The 21893-nt window shown below is 20.6% G+C and overlaps 7 protein-coding genes across 7 annotated transcripts; 6 read left to right on the forward strand and 1 right to left on the reverse strand. All coding sequences in view use genetic code 6, as the record gives it.

Moving 5' to 3' along the window:
- Positions 1 to 62: 62 nt before the first annotated feature.
- TTHERM_01434610 (kinase domain protein, putative) lies at positions 63 to 1498 on the reverse strand (the record flags this gene model as incomplete). Its single annotated transcript, XM_001029564.2, has 2 exons — positions 63 to 75; positions 141 to 1498. 2 exons carry the CDS (start codon positions 1496 to 1498, stop codon positions 63 to 65), a joined length of 1371 nt encoding a protein of 456 aa, XP_001029564.2.
- Positions 1499 to 2562: 1064 nt separating this feature from the next.
- TTHERM_01434620 (hypothetical protein) lies at positions 2563 to 3963 on the forward strand (the record flags this gene model as incomplete). The annotated part of the gene is made up of 1 exon (XM_001029565.1): positions 2563 to 3963. The coding sequence occupies one exon, from the start codon at positions 2563 to 2565 to the stop codon at positions 3961 to 3963; it is 1401 nt and encodes a 466-aa protein (XP_001029565.1).
- Positions 3964 to 6627: 2664 nt separating this feature from the next.
- TTHERM_01434630 (hypothetical protein) lies at positions 6628 to 8028 on the forward strand (the record flags this gene model as incomplete). Its single annotated transcript, XM_001029566.1, has 1 exon — positions 6628 to 8028. The coding sequence occupies one exon, from the start codon at positions 6628 to 6630 to the stop codon at positions 8026 to 8028; it is 1401 nt and encodes a 466-aa protein (XP_001029566.1).
- A 1075-nt stretch (positions 8029 to 9103) lies between these two features.
- Positions 9104 to 13745, forward strand: TTHERM_01434640 (translation initiation factor eIF-5A family protein). Its single transcript, XM_001029567.3, has 21 exons — positions 9104 to 9167; positions 9224 to 9273; positions 9365 to 9454; positions 9519 to 9608; positions 9820 to 9900; positions 9953 to 10042; positions 10160 to 10249; positions 10354 to 10443; positions 10530 to 10619; positions 10757 to 10846; positions 10997 to 11086; positions 11174 to 11263; positions 11481 to 11570; positions 11700 to 11789; positions 12027 to 12116; positions 12253 to 12339; positions 12462 to 12551; positions 13123 to 13212; positions 13335 to 13424; positions 13504 to 13578; positions 13662 to 13745. Exons 1-21 carry the CDS (start codon positions 9108 to 9110, stop codon positions 13741 to 13743), a joined length of 1785 nt encoding a protein of 594 aa, XP_001029567.3. The 5' UTR covers positions 9104 to 9107; the 3' UTR covers positions 13744 to 13745.
- Positions 13746 to 14818: 1073 nt separating this feature from the next.
- Positions 14819 to 16219, forward strand: TTHERM_01434650 (hypothetical protein; the record flags this gene model as incomplete). Its single annotated transcript, XM_001029568.1, has 1 exon — positions 14819 to 16219. The coding sequence occupies one exon, from the start codon at positions 14819 to 14821 to the stop codon at positions 16217 to 16219; it is 1401 nt and encodes a 466-aa protein (XP_001029568.1).
- A 1422-nt stretch (positions 16220 to 17641) lies between these two features.
- On the forward strand, positions 17642 to 19003 carry TTHERM_01434660 (hypothetical protein; the record flags this gene model as incomplete). Its single annotated transcript, XM_001029569.1, has 1 exon — positions 17642 to 19003. The coding sequence occupies one exon, from the start codon at positions 17642 to 17644 to the stop codon at positions 19001 to 19003; it is 1362 nt and encodes a 453-aa protein (XP_001029569.1).
- Positions 19004 to 20056: 1053 nt separating this feature from the next.
- On the forward strand, positions 20057 to 21737 carry TTHERM_01434670 (hypothetical protein; the record flags this gene model as incomplete). The annotated part of the gene is made up of 2 exons (XM_001029570.2): positions 20057 to 20661; positions 20748 to 21737. Coding segments are annotated over 2 exons (1473 nt in total), but the record flags the coding sequence as incomplete, so codon positions are not given.
- Positions 21738 to 21893: the final 156 nt, after the last annotated feature.

The following is a 21893-nucleotide window of genomic DNA, read 5'->3' on the forward strand; positions in this document are numbered from 1 at the left end:
TTAAGAGTTCAAATATAGGATAATTAACAAGTAGTTATGATATTTATTTGCTAATATTATTGTCATTAATCATATCTTTTAAATTTTATTGAACTTAAAAAGAATTATTTTAGTATTGTTAAATAGGATTTTAACTTTACTAATAATTTATGCCATATTAATTTTATAATTATGCTATTTTAGCAACTAAAATATTTATATCTTTAAGCTATTTATCCTATATGTCTTAAAAATTGATTGGATTACAATTTTCTTAAAATATATTTTTATCTTGCAAATAAATATGATTTATACATTCAGGGAACTTCTAGGCTGCAGATTAACAATTTTAAAGGAATTCTTTTTTGCAGTAATTAGATTTATTGTGGATTAATTGATTAAATCTATTTAAGGCTTCTTTCTCTTCATTTTGATTTCTTAGTTAAATTGTAGAATTGTTGGTTTGGTTCTTTTATTTGAATTCTGTGATCAGGCATAGAATTTCTTCTATTTGTTTTTCTGTAAGATGAGCTAAATTTTTAAGTTTTTACATTTATTATGAATTGAGTTAGTCAAATGGGAATGTATGATGTTCATCAGTTTAGCCAATATTAACCTATTACTTGTTTAGAAAATTTTCAATCTTTAAAACAGTTTAAGTGAGTTCATTAAGTAGCTCCTTAGAACAATTATTAAGTTAACAATTAATTAGCTTTATTATAAGTTAACTTGTATTCATATCTTCAATTTTCATTCTGCTTATATTTTATTTTATTACTTCTACTTGTTTTTAATGGTTATTCATTTACATATCTTCTAAGCTTCTAACAACAAACAAATCGATACCTTTTATTTGCTCAATTATGTTTTATTTTACTTTATTTGCAGCGTCAAAAGTAATTATTTCATGCAAATTGCTTATATGACTAATAGTTTCCAATAAAGATTTTTTTGAAGACTCTTAACTAAGCAAGACTCTTTGAACTATTTCACTTAATTGTTAATTCTATTTTTCAAAGTCATCTCTTTAATTTAAAATAATATCTACAAGCTCCTCTTTTGCAGATAATTGATTGTATTGATTAAATATTTTATCATTTATATCATAGAAATCATCAGTATACTTCATCATTTCTGACTGCTTTATTTCAAGTTTTTGATCAATCATTACTCTAAACTCTTTAAAAAATGCCTGGATTTACCTTTAGGTTTCTTCTTTAAATGGATTTCTTTTAGAAATTTGAATTAATTCATCGTAGATTTAGTCATCGTTGATAACAGGCCAGTTTCTAAATATGGTTTTTTTATCTCCATCAAGCAAAGTTAATAATGGGATAAAATTTCTATTATTACTTTACGCTAAACAATCTACACATTTTAGTTTATATTTAGACGAAGTATCGGTGCTTAAGAATTATAGCTTCCTGTTTGAGTGAGTTGGACACTTACTATAATTGTTAGCTAGAAAAAGTTCTTCTTTAGAAAAAAGTGTTTCTGAAGATTTCTGCAAGATATTCATTTTTAGACTTTCTTCTTAATTGTTTTGCAAATAAAAATACAATATTTAGTAAGATTGATTATTAATTTTTTAGAAAATTAATTAGATACTTACTTCCCTCCTATTTATTGTTTTTATTTATTTTTCTAAGATATTTGAAGAAAAGAAAAAATAATAATTACTTAGAATTTAAATAAAATAATAAATGATAATTGTCTTTTCTCTTTAACTTCTATTTATATTACAAAATATATATTTACTAATAGAAATACAATATTTAATACTATTGATTATTAATTTTTGGGGAAAACCAATTAGATACTTCCTTCCTATTACTTTTTATATAAATAATTTTTTTGTTCAAGTATTTAACAATTAGTAACATTTTGCAATTTTAAAAATCAGCTATTATTCAAAAAAACAAATAAAATATTTATTAAACTAAAAACTAGTTCAATTAGTATAATATTTTTCTACACAGGAGGTAAAAAATTATTTTACTTGCCAAATTTTCCTTGATGGCTGATTTTCTAATAAATTTTTATTTATTATATTAATATAGTTTATAGAGCAGCACTACCCTGATTAATTAATTCATGGAAGTGATATATTTTTAAATAAAATTAATTCGATAAAAAAGAAAATATAGAAAATAATGAAACACTGATCAGAAACATTGAATGTTTCTTTGGATACAAATTAAGCTAATTAATAACTTTAAAAACCTAAATAAAGAAAAAGTCCAGAATTATTCAAATTTTTAATTAGGATTTTTTAAAAGCAATAAAGGAAAAATCCAAGAATAAATGATATAAATTCTGAACTTATATGAAGCGACTTGAAGTTTATAACAAACTTTGCAAAATAAAAAATGTCTTCTATATCCTTAGAAAAAATGATGTTTTTATTTAAAATAAAATTAATTTAAAAATTTAGATTTCTAATTCGTTTTAATATCAGCTTATAAAATTAATGGATTTCACTATTAATTAATTTGATATTTTTTGTAATTAATTAAATAAATAAATAAATAAATAAATAAATAAAAATATTTCAACCTTTTTTTAAATAAATAAACAAGCAAAATGGAAAAATAGGATAATTAGTTTTTTTCATTAAGCTAATCTATAGATTTTAGCTAAATTTATTAGCAATCTGAAGGTTATAATTAAACATCAAAGGTCTTTTAAAACTGCCACAATAGCTCGTCGCCAATAATTTAATTGGAAACATCTTCTCTTAATATTTATGATAAATATGATAATATTCATTGCAGCATTCTCCAATTAGAATTAGAATAAGATGAAGAATAATTATAAGAAAATGATTCTAATTTTTAATAGAATAATCAATCTCAGTTATTGAGGAGAGCATCAATTATGTGGAATTCTCATATTTAGTTAGCATCGTATGATAGAATGAAAATATTAAATTGCTTAACCCTGACTAATGATGGAGTTTTACGAATGTGTATCTTGCAAGGTTCAACTAGTTTTAATTACTAACAGCAAATAGTTGATTACATTGAAGATAAAAAAGATTTAGGAATAGTTGATTTGCATCTTTCTTAGAATCCTTTTTTAAGGCAATATACAATAGGAGAGATACTTTCTTTCCTCAAAAAAGTTGAAGGAATAGATTTTTACTAAGTAGAGTTTTAGTTGACTCGCTTTTATAATTTTATTTAAAGCTATTATCAGGAAACCAACATGTTTAATTTAAGCAATATTTAGCTTGACTAAAAAGACGAGGAATTATAAAGACATCTTGAGTTTTTCTATGATTATCTTGGTAGGTTTTATGCCAAAAACAAAGAAAATTCTTCACAAATGTTTTGGTATTAGATAGCGAGATACAACTATAGAGCTCATTAATCTGAATTTGTGAGATCAGGATATTCAAAAAGCTACTTAGAATTATTAGGTTTAAACTAGTCTAGCTTGAGCTCAATTTATTTAAGAAAACATCAAGTAGATCTCATAAAAGAGAAGAATAAGATAACTTAGCAAACTATTGAGGTAATGGATAACCAGTTTAAATCTCCTACTGAAGAAAAATATGTAATTTTAGTATAAACATTTGATGGTTTCCATTTGAATTTGATACAAAGAAAATATATTATCAAGAATGAAGAGGCCAAAAAAAACTATTTGATGAAAAACGATTATTCTTTCATTTTAATTGAGTTTGATATTGATATTTAGGAACTTCAAAGGCTTATAGAATACAGACTAAAGATTTTTAAAAATCCAAATCATTTATCAATTGAAGAATTCATTTAAAAAGAATTGTCATATTTATTTGAAGACGTAGAATATTCGATTCATTCTCAAAATTTTTTAGAAAAATTTTACAAAGAAAATCTAGAGCAGATAATTAAGCTAAAAGAATAGTTAATTAAATAAAAGGAAGAGAAAAAACCATGTGGTTTCAGATTGATCAATCAAAATGTTATTAATTAATATCACAAAAATACCACTGTTTGAATTTTAACTTAAATATGAATAATAAAGATAAGAATCATTTAAAAAATTTTTTAATTTTTTAATATTATTTTAAACTTTAATCATTAAAATCAATAAAAGGCATTATAATTTACCAGCTAAAATAAGAAATAAGCTAATTCAATTTAATTGGTTTTATTGAAAATTTTAAGAAAAGTTTTTTTTTGTAGAAAATTTTAATATGATTTGTCTCTGATGAAAATGAATAAGCATAAAGAATTGTCTATATTGTTCAATAATCATCCCTAAAAATGTTTGCAATTACTGATAAAATTTGACATAAAAAAGTATTTATCTGATATTTTCTTAATTTTATATATAGAAAATAAATAAATAAATTAATTAATCTTATAAAAACTTTTATATTTATTTTTCTATATATTTCATGCTTAGTTTACAAATTTGTTATTACAAAAATTTAAAATTATATTATATTTATTGAAATAAATTCATATTTTACTTTCTAAAATATTGTTTTCTCTAACAAATAGAACTAGAGTTAAGTAGTTAAAGCATATTGTTATTCTCAGATAATTATTTCTGAAGGAGGAAATATATATATTTTTAGTAAAATAATAAATATTAGTTTAAAAATATAAAGAAAATTAAAAATAATAAAAAAAGAAATAATTCTTAATAGGTTTCTTTCTACTTAATGTATGTTATATTACTCAAGAAATAATTATCCGAGAATAGTTATATATTTAAATACTTTTCCTCCTTAATTGAGACCAAACCTTCCAAAAACTATTTTTTTTGTTGTTGCTTTTTTCACTACTTTTTTATCTTTTATATTTAAGAAAACTAATCTTTTTTTTGGTTTATTTTCAATTCTTTTTATCTTTAGATTTAGCTGGCTGCACCTTTTAATAAAGATTAAAAATAATTAAAAAATAAATAAAATATTATATATATTTTAAATCACTAAATAAAAAAAATTAACAAAACAAAAAAGAAAAAGAAAAAAATCAAATAAAAAGCTAATAAATAAATAAATTAAAAAGAGCTAGTTAGTATATTGTTTTAAATACATTTATATATTATAAATGTTCAAAATCCAAAAAATAAACTTTTCTTGCTAAAGATTATGTTTCAAATAGAAGAGACTAGTAAGTACACTTTCCTAAACAAGGAACTAGAAATGAAATAATAATAATAATAAAAGCAAAAGTTAAAAATGAAAAAAAAAAGAGTTAAATTAATAAAAATATAAAAAAGATATTATTAACACACTAAAAAATAAACAAAAATAAATTAATCAAATGTAAAAGCTAATAAATCAAAAGAGTTCTTAATATTGTTTTAATTTCATTTTTATTAGAAAATTGTGCTAATCTTTCAATCTTTTGTAAAAACAGTTTCTTTATTATTGATTGTGATATTTTTTATAACAAAACATAAACCTGATGCTCTTTAATCACCAATTTAATTATTACTTTTTAAATATCAAAGAAAAAATTTATGGATAATTAGTTTGTTAGAAGGAAAAAATGAAGAAAAAGTTTTAAATAGTTTAAATTAAAAATATCACAATTCTAAACAAATAAACTGTTTTTACTTAAGATTAAATACAAAACTTACTTGAGAGCTTAGTACATTTTCCTAAACCAGAACCTAAGTAAAATGCATCTTTAAACTTATTTTATTTCCACTTTTTAAATATTTAAGAAAAATATAGTTAATTAATTAGTTAGTTAGTTACTTAGTTACTTAGTTTGATGGAAAAATGAAGAAAAAGTTTGAAATATTTTATATTAAAATTAAAAATATCACAATGCAAAGCAAATAAGCAGTTATTACTTAATATAAAAAATTTGAGAGGTTAGTATATTTTCCTAAATCAGTACTCACCAAAAATTTATAATAAATAAAAAGGAATTAAAAAAAATGGCTTAGAACTAACAATTTCAAATATATTTTTATTTAATTTTAAACTCATTAATACATACCCAAACCACTAGATTTTAATTAGGTGTTTGTTTGGCTATAAAAACTTATTATTTGTTGGCATATTAAAATAAAACACAATTTAAGTAATTTATAAAAATACTTTAATTTAATAATTAGCAATATAAAAACCACTAATTTTTATAGATAGGCTTTAGATATAATTAAAATCAACAAACAAAATTTAAAAATATTAAGACATAATAGAGAATTAATACATACATATTTAAATAAATTTTAATAAAATCAACTTGATGATAAAAAAAATAGAGAAAATAATCAAAGTTTGATGAGAAACCTTGGATATTTTTTTTTGAGATAAAATTTAAGCTAATTAATAATTTGTATAGCTAGCTAGCCTAAATAAAGAAAAACTCCAGATAATTCAAATTTATAATTAGGATTTTTAAAAGCAATAAAGGAATAATCATAGAATAAATGATATAAATTCTGAGCTAATATGAATTGGATTGGAGTCTATAACAAATTTTGCAAAATTATATATGTATGTGTGTCTTTTAACTCCTTAGAAACAAATGAATGATCACTTTTATTTAAAATAAAATGAATAATCTAATTCATTATAGTATCAGCAATAAAATTCGAAGATATCACCATTAATTTATTTAATAATAATTAATTAATTAAATAAATAACTATAGATATTTCAAACATTTTTATAATAAATAAACAAGCAAAATGGAATAAGAGTATAATTAGTTTTTTGCATTAAGCTAGTCTCTAGGTTTTAGCTAAATTTATTAGCAAAATGAAGGTTATAATAAAGTATCAAAGCTATATTAAAACTACTATAATAGTTCATCGCCAATACTTTAATAGGAAACATCTTCTCTCAATATTTATGATAAGTATGATAATATTTACAGCAGCATTTCGTAATTAGAATTAGAATAAGATGAAGAATAATTATAAGAAAATGATACTAATTTTTAATAGAATAATCAAGGTCAGTTAATGAAAAAAGCATCAATCATGTGGAATCCTCTTATTTAGATAGCGTTGTATGATAGGATGAAAATAATGAATGGTTTAACCTTGACTAATGATGGAGCTTTGAGAATGTGTATCTTACAAGGTTCAACTAGTTTTAATTACTAACAGCAAATAGTTGATTGCATTGAAGATAGAAAAGATTTAGGAATAGTTGATTTGCATCTTTCTTAGAATCCATTTTTAAGGCAGTATACAATAGAAGAGATACTTTCTTTCCTCCAAAAAGTTGAAGGAATCGATTTTTACTAAGTAGAGTTTTAGTTGACTCGCTTTTATAATTTTGTTTAAACCTACTATCTGAATAGCAGCATGTTTAATTTAAACCATTTTTAGCTTGAATAAAAAGATGAGGAATTATAAAGGCATCTTGAGTTTTGCTACAATTATCTTGATAGGTTTTATGCCAAAAACAAAGAAAATTCTTCACAAATGTTTTGGTATTCGATAGCGAGACACAACTACAGAGATCATTAATCTGAATTTGTGAGATCAGGATTTTCAAAAAGCTACTTAGAGTTATTAGGTTTAAATTAGTCTAGTTTGAGCACTATTTATTTAAGAAAGCATCAAGTAGATCTCATAAAAGAAAAGAATAAGATAACATAGCAAACTATTGAGGTTATGGATAATAAATTTAAATCTTCTACTGAAGAAAAATATGTAATTTTAGTTTAAACATTTGATGGTTTCCCTTTGAATCTGATATAAAGAAAATATTATATCAAGAATGAAGAGGCCAGAAAAAACTATTTGATGTATAATGATTATTCTTTCTTTTTAATTGAGTTCGATATTGATATTTAGGAACTTCAAAGGCTTATAGAATACAGACTAAAGATTTTTTAAAATCCAAATAATTTATCAATGGAAGAATTCATTTAAAAAGAATTGTCATATAGATTTGAAGACGTAGAATATTCGATTCATTCTCAAACTTTTATAGAAAAATTCTACAAAGAAAATCTAGAGCAGATGATTAATCTAAAAGAATAGCTAATTAAATAATAGGATCAGAAAAAACAATGTGGTTTCAAATTGATCAATCAAAATGTTATTAATTAATAGCACAAAAATACAACTGTTTGAATTTTAACTTAAATATGAATAATAAAGATAAGAATCATTGCAAAACGATCAATTTTGATTATTATTTTAAATTTTAACCATAATAATTAATAAAATGGATTATAATTTTACCAATTAAAAAATAAACAAATTCAATTTAGTTGATTTTTTGGAGGGAATTTAAAAATGATATGTCTTTGATTAAATTGAATAGACATAAAGAATTGTCTATATCATTCAATAATCATCCTCAAAAATGTTTGTAATTACTGATAAAATTTGAGATAAAAAAGTTATCTGATATTTTCTTAATTAAAAATATATTATTGCGCAAGCTTAATTATGGTAAGCTTACTAAATATCAAATCATTTATAGTCATTAAATATTTATATAGAAAATATATTAATTTATATAGCATTTATTTATTCTTATCAAAATAAGAATATTTATTAATCTATAAATTACATGTATATGTAGTTTATAAATTTGTTCATAATAAGATGCAAAGGAATGAAAAAAATATTCTATTTCTTTGAAATTTAAAAAAAGTTTACAGATAATTTACTAATAAAATACATTTTTTTAATAATTAATTATATGTAAATTAAGTACATACAAATAAAATATATTGCAGTAAGTAATTAGATATTATTTAAGAAATTAATTAAATTATTAAATTCTTCTTTGTTTCTTTTGTATTATTTATTAGAATATTAATTAATTATTTATTAGTTGCTAAATTTCTTTCTTTTTAAAAAATCAAATAAAATAAATGGCATATTTATCAAGGATAAGTTTGTACTGAATCTATATTTAAAATTACAAATTTATTTATATAGTTATTATAAGTTTTTAAATTTAAATATTTTAATAAAAATTAAATTAATTTTTTATGATTTATAAGTAAAAATTTTCAAAAAATGGATGTTAATAAATATATATGGGTAATAATATAGGAGAATCTAAAGTATATTTTTTAGAATAGCAAATTAAATAAGAATATTTAAAAAACAAAAGCAATAATTTTTTTAATTAATTATAATTATTAATTTCTGATCATTATTAATTAATAAATAAATAAATAATTAAAGGTATATAAATGGGAAATAACTAAAAAAAAAGGAAGTAATAGAATAACACTTTAAATATTCTATAAGATGTATTAATCATTATTAACTTTATTTATTATGATAAAATCTTTTTTTTAAATAAAAGTTAATGAAATCTAATTTGATAGCTCAAACTCATATTGACTTATAGTTAAAGTAAGAAACATATATAAATATTTATTTATTTATTCATTCATTAATTTATTCATAAATTAAATTGTTTTGTTATTATTAATAAAATAAATAGAAATTGCACTCTTAGTGATAAATAAGTTGCTTAGCTTAACAATTGTTTAGTATAATGTTAAAAATTAGAATCTTTAGTATTAAATCTTAAGTAATCATTTAACTTTATTTTCTTAAATTGCATAATTAATTATTGCTATCAATCTAACATGTAGTAAGGAAAATATTTCAGATGATTAGATAAATTAATTATTGAATAAATATTGCCGCATAAAGAACTTTGTTGAAATTAGTAACAATGTGAGGTAAATAAATATATTTTTTATTTAAATAATTCTTTATATAACGAATAAATTGTTTAATAAATTATAACATTGACTGACAATCCTAGTTATTTCTACCATTTATAAAAAGCTAAAAGTTTAATCTATCTTAAATTATGTTAAATAAAATATTAATTTATATGTTAATTAATAATTTAAATTAAAATAGCTACAATTTTATTTATTTTAATAGCAATGATTAAATATACTCCTAAATTTTGTTTTTCCTAAATTTTTTTTACAAAAAAAAAAATCATGACTGTCAAGAACTTAGGTAAAATAGAACTAACTGTTGATATTTAATTGATTTATTTTTAATTTGAAAGATTAAAAGATATTGAAGCTTAAGGAAATATTCTATTAGAAGAAACTATGAGCAATCTAATTAATCTAAACAGTTTATAGCTAAATTTAGAGTATAATTTATTTATTTATTTATTTAATTTTAATATAATTAAGTTCATCTTTCAAAAGTCATTGACATTTTTCATTATCTTTACTAAATTTTATTCAATAATATTTTATAATAAAAGCGGAAATTAATTAGGAGATGGAGGTGCAGTTTGGATTTGTAAAATATTACGTAGATGCAAAACGCTTAACAACTTAAATCTACAGCTTTGGTAATTTTATTTCAATTACATTAAACATATTTTTTCATTTATATTTATTTATTGTATTGTTTAAAGAGCATAAAAATTATTTATTCAATATCTTTTTTGGAAAGGAAAAATAAATTAGGTGACAGAGGGATATCTATTATTGCAGAAGGTATTAGTAGTTGTGCTAAACTCACAACTTTAACTTTAAATGCAGTGTAAACTTTATTGATTATTGCTTATAAATTAAAAAATTATTTTTCAATATTACTTTACACCAAATTGTAAATAAAAATTAAAAAAGTGCAAATTTATTTGGAAAAGAAGGTGCATTTTCTATAAGTAAGACATTAAGTAGTTGTAAAATGTTGACTCATCTAGATATTAATCTCTCGTAATTCATTTTAGTTTTTTTTAAGGATAAAAAAAATTAATTGTTGACAATTTAATAAATTTTTAATCCTTTTCATAACTAAAACTTTTTTTAAGTTGCCAATAATTTTTTATATATATCATTTTATGTTTTATTAGTAACAACTAAATTGGAGAAGAAGGAGCATCAGCTATTTGTACAGTAATAGGTAGCTGTTAATTACTTGAGAATTTAAAATTTGTGCTATGGTAATTAATTTTGATTTTTCATTTTTCAAAATTTAAAAAGATTTTAATATTTTTTATATTTAGAGTAATTAATTTTAAAATGATCTAAATTAATCAATAAAGGATAATTATTTTATTTATTTATTACCATATTATTTTTTATTATAAAAGTAATAATTAAATTGGTGATGGAGGAGCATTTAGTTTTGGAACAGCATTAAGTAACTTATAGTTACTTATTAATTTAAAATTTTGTCTTAGGTAATTTTAATTTTACAATTTTGATAATTATAAAAAAATTAGATAAGAGACTAATTTAAAATAATTTGTTTTATTTTATTTTAAAAGGCAAAATAAAATTTCTGATAAAGGAGCTTTAAATGTTGGGTTAGGTTTAAGTTAATGTAATCAGCTTAAGAATTTAGAGATAGGAATGGAGTAAATAAATATCTTTTTTTATTTTTTCAAATAATGAAATTTAATATTTTTATTCAGATTAAATTTACAAAATTTTAATTAAGAAGTTTTTTTTTATTTATTATTTTATTACCTTGCTAATCTCTAATTTTTGATTAAGTAAAATTAAGTTTATGTTTTTCATTAAATTCTAAAATAAATTCAATAATCAATTAAACCATTTATTTTATTTTAAAAGTGGAAATTAAATTGGAAATGATGGAGCATAAAATATTGGATTAGGTTTGAGCAAGTGCACCCAACTTACAAATTTAGTATTTAGCATAGCGTAAATTTATTTCATTTATAACTTTTTAAAATTTATGTCAAATCATTTTATTCAAACTGAATTAAAAAATTCTTTTAATTAATAAAATATCTTAAATTTTAAATTAAATGTGATTTGCATATATAAAAGCAAAAATTAAATTGGGGATGATGGAGCTTCTACTATTGGTACAGCACTTGGTAACTGCAAATTCCTAACTAATCTCTCATTTTACATTTGGTAAAATTATTTTATATTTATTTATAGCGGGGTAGGAGGGTAGGGCGATTAGTGTGTCACCTTTTTATTTTTAGAAAAAATACTAATACATATAAAAATAAAGATGTCGAATACGTGTTGCCCTACCCCCTTATATTGATAACTAAAAAAAGTTTGAATTATCTTTTATATATATTTTGATTTAAATTTCAAAACAAATTAAAATAGTTAATAAATTAATTTATTTTGTTTTAAAAGGGGCAATCAGATTGGTCATATAGGAGCATAAAATATTGGATTAGGTTTGAGTAAGTGCACTCAACTTACAAATTTAGTATTTAGCATAAGGTAAATTTATTTCATTCATTTATAACTTTTTAAAAAAATTAAGTCAAAGCATTTTATTCAAACTAAATTAAAAAATACTTTTAATTTATAAAATATCTTAAATTCTAAATTAAACCTGATTAACATTATATAAAAGCTAGAATTACATTAGGAATGATCGATATTCTACTATTCGTACAGCGTTTGGTAACAGCATATGGATACCTTAACCATCTCTATTTATGTAAAATTATTTTATATTTATTTAATGATAACTAAAAAAAGTTTAAATTATTTTTTTTTATTTTGATTTAAATTTCAAAGCAAATTAAATAGTTAATAAATTAATTTATTTTGTTTTAAAAGGTGCAATTATATCGGTGATAAAGGAGCATAAAATATTGGATTAGGTTTGAGTAAGTGCACTCAAATTACAAATTTACAATTTTACATAAGGTAAATTTATTTCATTCATTTATAACTTTTAAAAAAATTAAGTCAAAGCTTTTTATTCAAACTGAATTAAAAAACACTTATAATTTTTAAATATCTTAAATTTTAAATTAAATGTGATTTGCATTATTTAAAAGCTATAAATAAATCGGGAATGATGGAGCTTCTACTATTGGTAAAGTACTTGGTAACTGCAAATTCCTAACTAATCTCACATTTGATTTTTAGTAAAATTATTTTATAATTATTTATAAATAACTAAAAAAAATTTAAATTATTTTATATATTTTGATTTAAATTTCAAAACAAATTAAAATAGTTAATAAATTAATTTATTTTGTTTTAAAAGGCACAATTAAATCGGTGATAAAGGAGCATAAAATATTGGATTAGGTTTGAGTAAGTGCACTCAACTTACAAATTTACAATTTTACATAAGGTAAATTTATTTCATTCATTTATAACTTTTAAAAAAAATTAAGTCAAAGCTTTTTATTCAAACTAAATTAAAAAACACTTTTAATTTTTAAATATCTTAAATTTTAAATTAAATGTGTTTTGCATTATTTAAAAGCTATAATTAAATCGGAAATGATGGAGCTTCTACTATTGGTACAGCACTTGGTAACTGCAAATTCCTAACTAATCTCACATTTGACATTTAGTAAAATTATTTTATAATTATTTATTGATTACTAAAAAAAGTTTAAATTATTTCATATATTTGGATTTAAATTTCAAAACAAATTTAAATAGTTAATAAATTAATTTATTTTGTTTTAAAAGTGGCAATCGTATCAGTGATAAAGGAGCATAACATATTGGATTAGTCTTGAGTAACTACACTTAACTTACAAATTTAGCTTTTAGATCAGAGTAAATGTCATTTATTACTCTTCAAAAAAATTATGTTAAAGTTTTTAAGATGCTATTTAATATATTTTTATCTTATAAGTAATGACAAGAAGTTTCTAAAATCCAGAGAAATTATCAACTGTAAAAATATAAAGTTATTGAATCTATTTTTATAGTAATTACTTTTTTTTGTTTAAAATTAGTTAATTTTAAGTAAAATTTTTAATTATATAAAATTAAATTTATATTTATTAAAAGTGAATTGCCTGAATAAAGAAATGTAGAAATAAAAAGATTAGCTCAAAAAATAAAAAGATTAGTAAAATTAAAAATAGATTGAATTTACTAAAATGAATAATTAAATATTTATTTATTAACAGTATGATTAGAAATAATTGATTAATAAATAATAAATAAAAATTGTAATTTAATATTAAATGTAAGTATTTATTTTTTATATCCATTTTATTCATTTTTTAATTTATACTTCATCTTTTTCAAGAGTCATAGTAAAATTTATAATTTATTATATTTTTATTGCTATTTTCAAATTTATTACAACAAATTCCCTAGTCTTTTCTTTAAATCAAAATAAATAAATAATAAAATCTTAGTATTGCAATTAATTTGAATATATAATTGGAATAAAATATTCAAGTTTTTGTTTTTTTAAGTAAAAACTTGTTATTTGTTAATGTATCAAAATAATATATAATTTAAGTAATTAATAAAAATACGCTCTTTTAATGATTAGCAATATCCAATTTAATTTTAAATAGACTTTAGATATAATTAAAATCAACCAACAAAATTTTTAAACATAAAGACAAAATAGAGAATACAAACAAAATATTTAAATACATTTTAATAAAATCAGTTCATTTATCAAAAAGAAAATATGGAAAATAATGAAAAACTGATCAGAATTATTAAATTTTTTTTTTTGAGATAAATGATAAGTGCACCAAATTTAATTCTACCTTTTTAAATAGTGAAAAAAATAAATTAGTTAGTAAGAAGGAAAATTGAAAGTAAAATATTAAATAATAAGAAATTAATTTCTAATTAATAATATGTAAATTCTAAATAAAGAAAAATTTCAGAATTATTGAAATTTATAATTAGGATTTTAAAATCAAAAGAACTAATCATAGAATAAATGGATTAAATTCTGAGCTAATATGAAGTGGCTTGGAGTCTATAATAAACTTTGCAAGATTATATATATATATCTTTTATCTATTTAGAAAAAAAATGATGGTTTTTAATTAAAATTAAATTTCTAATTCATTATAGTATCATCATCTAATAAAATTAAGAGATATCACCATTAATTATTTGATATTTTATTATTAATAAATTAAATAAATAAATATAGATTTTACAAACATTTTTATAATAAATAAACAAGTAAAATGGAATAGGAGGATAATTAGTTTTTTGCATAAAGCTAATCTCTGGATTATAGTTAAATTTATTAGCAAATTGAAGGATATAATTAAGCATCAAAGCTATATTAAAACTGCTATTATAGCTCATCACCAATTCTTTAATAGGAAACATCTTCTCTGAATATTTATGATAAATATGATAATATTAACAGCAATATTTTGTAATTAGAATTAGAATAAGATGAAGAATAATTATAAGAAAATGATAATAATTTTTAACGGAATAATCAAGGTCAGTTAATGAAAAGAACATCAATTATGTGGAATTCTCATATATAGTTAGCGTCGTATGATATGATGAAAATAATTAATGGTTTAACTTTGACTAATGATGGAGCTTTAAGAATGTGTACCTTACAAGGTTCAACTAGTTTTAATTACTAACAGCAGATAGTTGATCGCATTGAAGATAAAAAAGATTTAGGAATAGTTGATTTGCATCTTTCTTAGAATCCATTTTTAAGACAATATACAATAGGAGAGATACTTTCTTTCCTCTAAAAAGTAGAAGGAATAGATTTTTATAAAGTAGAGTTTTAGTTAACTCGCTTTTATAATCTTGTTTAAAGCCTTTTGCAGAGAAGCAGCATGTTTAATTTAAACAATTTTTAGCTTGACTTAAAAGACGAGGAATTACAAAGGCATTTTGAGTTCTGCTACGATTATCTTGATAGATATTATGCCTAAAACAAAGAAAATTCTTCACAAATGTTTTGGTATTAGATAGGGAGACATAACTACAGAGATAATTAATCTGAATATTTGAGATCAGGATTTTCAAAAAGCTACTTAGAGTTATTAGGATTAAATTAGTCTAGCTTGAGCTCTATTTATTTAAGAAAGCATCAAGTAGATCTCATTAAAGAGAAGAATAAGATAACTTAGCAAACGATTGAGGTTATGGATAACAAGTTTAACTATCCTACCGAAGAAAAGTATATAATTCAATTATAAACATTTGATGGTTTCCCTTTGAATCTGATACAAAGAAAATATTATATCAAGAATGAAGAGGCTAAAAAAAACTATTTGATGTATAATGATTATTTTTTCTTACTAATTGAGTTCGATATTGATATTTAAGAACTTCAAAGGCTTATAGAATACAGGCTCAAGATTTTTTAAAATTCAAATAATATGTCAATGGAAGAATTCATTTAAAAAGAATTGTCATATAGATTTGAAGACGTAGAATATTCAATTCATTCTCAATCTTTTATAGAAAAATTCTACAAAGAAAACTTAGAATAAATGATTAAGCTACAAGAATAGTTAACTAAAAAAAAAGAAGAGAAAAAACCATGTGGTTTCAGATTAATTAATCCAAATTTTAATAATTAATATCACAAAAATACGATTGTTTGAATTATTTTAATTTAAATATGAAAAATAAATAAAGATAAATAATCATTGCAAAAAGATCATTTTAAATATATTTTAAATTTTTATTATTATGATCAATAAAATGTATAATAATATTATCAATTAAAATAATTATCTAATTCAATCTAATTGATTTTTTTATTCAAGTATTAAGAAAAATTTTTTTCAAAGCAATTTAAATACAATTGATCAATCTGTCTTTGATAAAAATAAATGAATAAATAAATATAAAGAGTTGTCTATATCATTCAATAATCAAGCTCAAAATTTTTTGTAATTACTGATAAAATTTGAGATAAAAAAGTACTTCTCTGGTATTTTCTTAATTAAAAATATATTAATGCGCAAGTCTAATTATGGTAAGCTTACTAAAAATCAAATTATATATAATCATTAAATCTTTTACATATAAAATAAATTAGATTGCATATCATTTATTCTTATCAAAAAGTGGATATTTATTATTATATATGCTATATATGTATGTAGTTTACAAATTTATACAAAAATTTTAAATTATCTTCTAATCATTGTAATAATTTCATATTCTACTTTCTAAAATATTTTTTCTCTAATAAATTGAATTAAAATTAAATAGTAAAAGTATATAGTATAACTAAATCCCTTTCTAAAATCTACTAAAGTAGTATGTATCACTATTTTTTAGAAGGCCTTTAATTATCTTAATTAATTCAAAAAATTAAATTTCGCTTATTGTAAATCGAAATGGCATTTTACTCTATATAATTTCAAAAAATAATGATATCATAAACAAATATTTTAATATGTAAACAAAATTTAATTTTTTAATTGGCAACTTCAAAATTTTTTATTCAATTTAAATAGTAAATGATTAATAAAAAAGTTTATTAAGTAAATTATTTTTGGGTAAAATAAATTTGAGAAATCAATTGAATTTTAATTTAATTAAAATAAGTGTGGATTGGTAATAAAATATTTTTTAAGCAAAATAAATTTGTTCATTGTTTATTAAAAGATTCAATGTCTTTATATTTTCACAAATACTTGCATCAAAATAGAAAATTTAAAAAAATTTAGTTGAATAAACAATCCAATAACGTTAGAGTGATTTAATATAATAAAATAATAAATATAATCTGAGAAAATGCAAATTAAAAAGCAAGCTAACTAATTAATAATTAAATGTATTAATGAAAGAATGTGTCATGGGTTTTAATTTAATTTACTACCACAATTATCAATTTATATTAAAAAACTTACAATTTTCAATTAATTTACATGTATTTTGATCTAATTATGCAAAGCATCGAAAAACATTGCCAATTGGATAATCTGAAATAATATTGGAAAAAACTAATAATTTCCTTCTTATTCACTTGAATAGCATTCAATATTATAAATAAATATCAATTAAAGCAAAAAATGGAGATAGAATATAATTTTGTTTACAAAGACACTTTTAACTAAAACTCAAATTTAGATTAAAATCATTTTTTTTACTTTTACCATAATTAAATTACATAACATTAGAAAGCAAACAATAAGAAAGTCATTTCTAATGAATAAAGTGATAATTCTTCTACATATAATTTTGATCATAGTGCTTTGGAATTAAGAGATATCTATAATAATTACATTGATTTAGAGTTTAGAGGAAATTTTAAATATAAAAAAAGTGATGAACGCCCACTTCGTATTCAACAAAATATTAATCTTGGTTTATTTGGTTTAGATCGAATGAAATTATGGACAGGAATGACATTAATGAGTGATGGAACTTTGAGATTATGCTCCTCACTTGCATCATTGAGTTTTAATTATTAGCAATAAATTGTAGAATGTGTTGAAGATAAAAAGAATCTGGGTGTTGTGGATTTACATTTTACTACAAATAGTACGATTCGCTAGTCTTCGATTGAAGAAGCATTAAACTTTCTAAGAAAGAAGGAGGGAATTTAATTTAGATAAATCGAAACAGATCTTAAAACAATATATAATAAAGTAAAGAAATAACATGAAGATGTTTAACGTTTAAGACTCACTGAAGAATAACTTATTATGAAGGACTAAGAATTTATTGAATTTATCGATTGCTGCTACGAATATTTAAACTAGAATTTTAATAATGAAAATTAAACAAATATGTTTTGGTATTCTATGGGCAGAATAAATTTCAGATAAAAGGACATTCAAGTCATTAAAACAGGATTTTCTAAGAGTTATTTGGAATTAATTGGATTGAATTAAGATTCTTTGAGTACAATTTACCTTCGTAAATAACAAGTAGACTTAATAAAAGACTAGTCAGACAGAATCATGTATACTTTCTCAGGCATAGAGTCTAAATGCAAAATGATTGATTAGGAAGAACAATTTGTTAAAATCCAAACTTTTGATGGATTTCCTTTAGTTTTGCTCTAGAAAAAGAGATACTTAAAACTACCTATTCATAAGAACTGCTAGCAATACATGAAAAATGAATATTTTTTCTCAGTTATAGAAATGGATGTAGATATTGATAGCTTACAAAGATTAATTTAGTACAGATAAAAAATATTGTTAAATCCTAATAATCTTACAATAGATGAATTCATCGAAAAAGAGCTTTCATATAAATTCGAAGATGTTGAATATTCTATCCACTCTTAAAACTTTTTAGAAAAATACTACAAAGAAAATCTAGACAAAATGTTTTAAATAGAGGAAGAACTACAAAATAAAATTAGATAAAGATAATGTGGATATAAATAAATTAAGAATACTCCATTAATTGTATAACATTGATTCCAACGCAATACTCAAAAAAAAAAATAGTTGAAGTTAAAAAATGACAAAGCTTATTCAAAATAAAAAAATTATTATAACCATAAAATGCAAAAACTTAAAAATAAATAACCAATTTACACATACTCTTATTAATTTATTAACAAACAATAACTTACTATAAATTTTAACTACTTTATTGAAACATTTTTTCATAGTTTTAACTAACCACTTACCCACTTACATTAATTCACACTTTACTTTGCAAACACTATATATTAAACTGAATATTTTTTAAATCAATTTCGAAAGTATTAAATTAATATATTTTAAATTGTCTATTTTAGAGTCTCTTTTTAAGAGGTTTCATTCTCATTACATATAATCGAAAAGATAAATTTAATTTTATCATTTTGTATGTTAATTTTGAAAAATAAATATCATATTTATTGAAATTAGTGATTTGTTTGCCCTTATTTTATTCAGCTTAGTAGATTAAAAGAATTAAACTTTTAAAAATAAAATTCATACATGAATAAAAGAAATGCTTTATTAGAGCTAATATAGCAATTAATTATTGATGATAAACTAAAGAGTTCCTATTTATTTCTTATTTTGTCTATTACTTTTTATAACCTTATATCTTTACGCAAGTAAACACTGGTGAATTACGATTATTTATATATTTGACGTTCATCATTTAATTTTCAATTCCTATTTTAAAGTCTCTGGCTGGATATACTTTTACTTTTGTTTATTTGAATTTTAACACTATTCTATTTGCTATATAATAAATAAATGATTATTAAGGAAATGAATGAAAATATTCTTAATAATTCCCTATTTAATTTCAAATGTTTTAGAAACACTCATTTTACATAAGTAGAACTTTCTCTAGAAATAATTTCTAAATTAGCTTTAGCCTCAAATAAAATGATACATTAAATAATTTATATTTTTCTTTAAAAGCCTTTTCATGTATATTTTTTTGATCAAATTTTTGAGAGTTTTGATTGATAGTTCTTTAAAGGCAATCTATCTTAAAAAATCTAATTACAATTTTTTTTATTATTTAATCAATCAAAAAATATCCAAAAAAACACTAAAAACAACTAAAAAAGCAATAAATGGAAATCGAAAATATTTCTTTTATAGATCAGCAAAATTTATTAGATTTTGAAGAATCAACTGACTAATGCTTTCGCTCTAAAATAAGCTATTAGCCAACAAATTAGATATTCGAAAATAAGGACTTATCCTCATTAAACTCTGATTTAATTATTGATTAGTCAAATGGACATTTTGTTGGGTAAAATATATAATCAGAAACTAGCCAATAAAATGAGCAAAGCTCTGATAATAACAATAAAATAAATACAACCCACACGAAATTAAATTTAGACTAAAAGAAAAAATGTAAGTAAAAATAAGTAGCAGTGACAAATATTTGTAGAATTTTATATTCAAATAATATGATCAGAATTTCGCAAGGTCTTTAAATTGAATAAGATGGAACAATTAGATTCAGTCATAGCACAGGAATTTTTAGCTTAGGCTTCTAAACTTAACAGATTTTGAGTTTTTAATATTTAAAGCATTAGTAATAGGCTCAGTGCTTATTATCAGACGATTAACAATACTAATTAACACCTATTTAAGATGCCATTATGCATTTGCAGGTATTTATTTTCTATGATAATGAATTTCAATATTTAATTTTTTTTAAATGAAAATTTTAGATTAAATGAAATATTTTAAAAATTAGAATATGAAAATCAACAAGCAAAAAGAAGTTTTACAGATACTAGAAATTTATCAAAATGTTAAAGAATAGCTAATAAATATATTAAACAATATTATAATTACTAAAGATATAATTGAATAGCATGATGAATATTTTATGTTGCACATCCAACTAAGCGAATAATATATGAGAGAATACGCCTTATAAAACTAAAATTAAATCTATTAATATTGCATAGGAAGAATAAACATTCTAAAGAAAGATGCAGAGATTGTGAAATACGCGTTTTCTAAATCATATTTAGACTTTATTGGCCTCGATATTGATAATCTAAGCTAATTGATATTTAGAGGCTAAAAAGTTGATTTAATTTAAAACAAAGATGAAATTATAGATTTATCTCTGTAAGGAATATGTAACAGATTTTTGTATAATATTGAAGACTGTTATTATGTTTATAACATAGTAACTTTTGATGGTTTTCCAATCAAAATTTATTTCTAAAAAAGAATTATTTAGCTAATGAGTTAATGCAATAAGATTTTAAATGTTTAGAATGAGTTTATATTTCATATTAACGAGTTAGATGTTGACTTACAAGATCTTTAAAATCTTATTAATTACAGGGAGAGACTCCTTAATTCTGAAAAAAATAATCTAAGTTTCGAAGACTTTACCAAAAAAGAACTATCTTATTTGTTTGAAGATGTAGAATACTCAGTTCGCTCTCAATAATTTATAGAAAAATACTACCACTAAAATATATAAAAATTAAAAATAATATAATAAGAATTATAGCTTAAAAAATCCTAGCAATTCTTCAAAAAATGTGGATATAAATAAATTAACTCCAAAGATTACAAACCAATTTAAATTATTCAATAGAAATGATATCATAGCTTACTATTTATATTAAAAAACTCTTTATTAAATAAAAATATATTAAATTAATTGTATTTAAACTATTTTTATAATAAATTGTATAAAAAACACTTTTAAATTTAATCAACAATTTAAAATTAATTAACCAATTCATAAATTTAATTTATTTTCTTAGTTTTAATACTTTTTAATATTAAGATATATTCACATAGAATTTATAGGAGGAGGAAATAGAGAATGGAAAAGTGAAAATTAATATTAATTTAATTATATATAAATAACAAC

The sequence above is a fragment of the Tetrahymena thermophila genome (assembly GCF_000189635.1).
Source record: "Tetrahymena thermophila SB210 genomic scaffold scf_8254438, whole genome shotgun sequence".
Classification (NCBI taxonomy): domain Eukaryota; phylum Ciliophora; class Oligohymenophorea; order Hymenostomatida; family Tetrahymenidae; genus Tetrahymena; species Tetrahymena thermophila.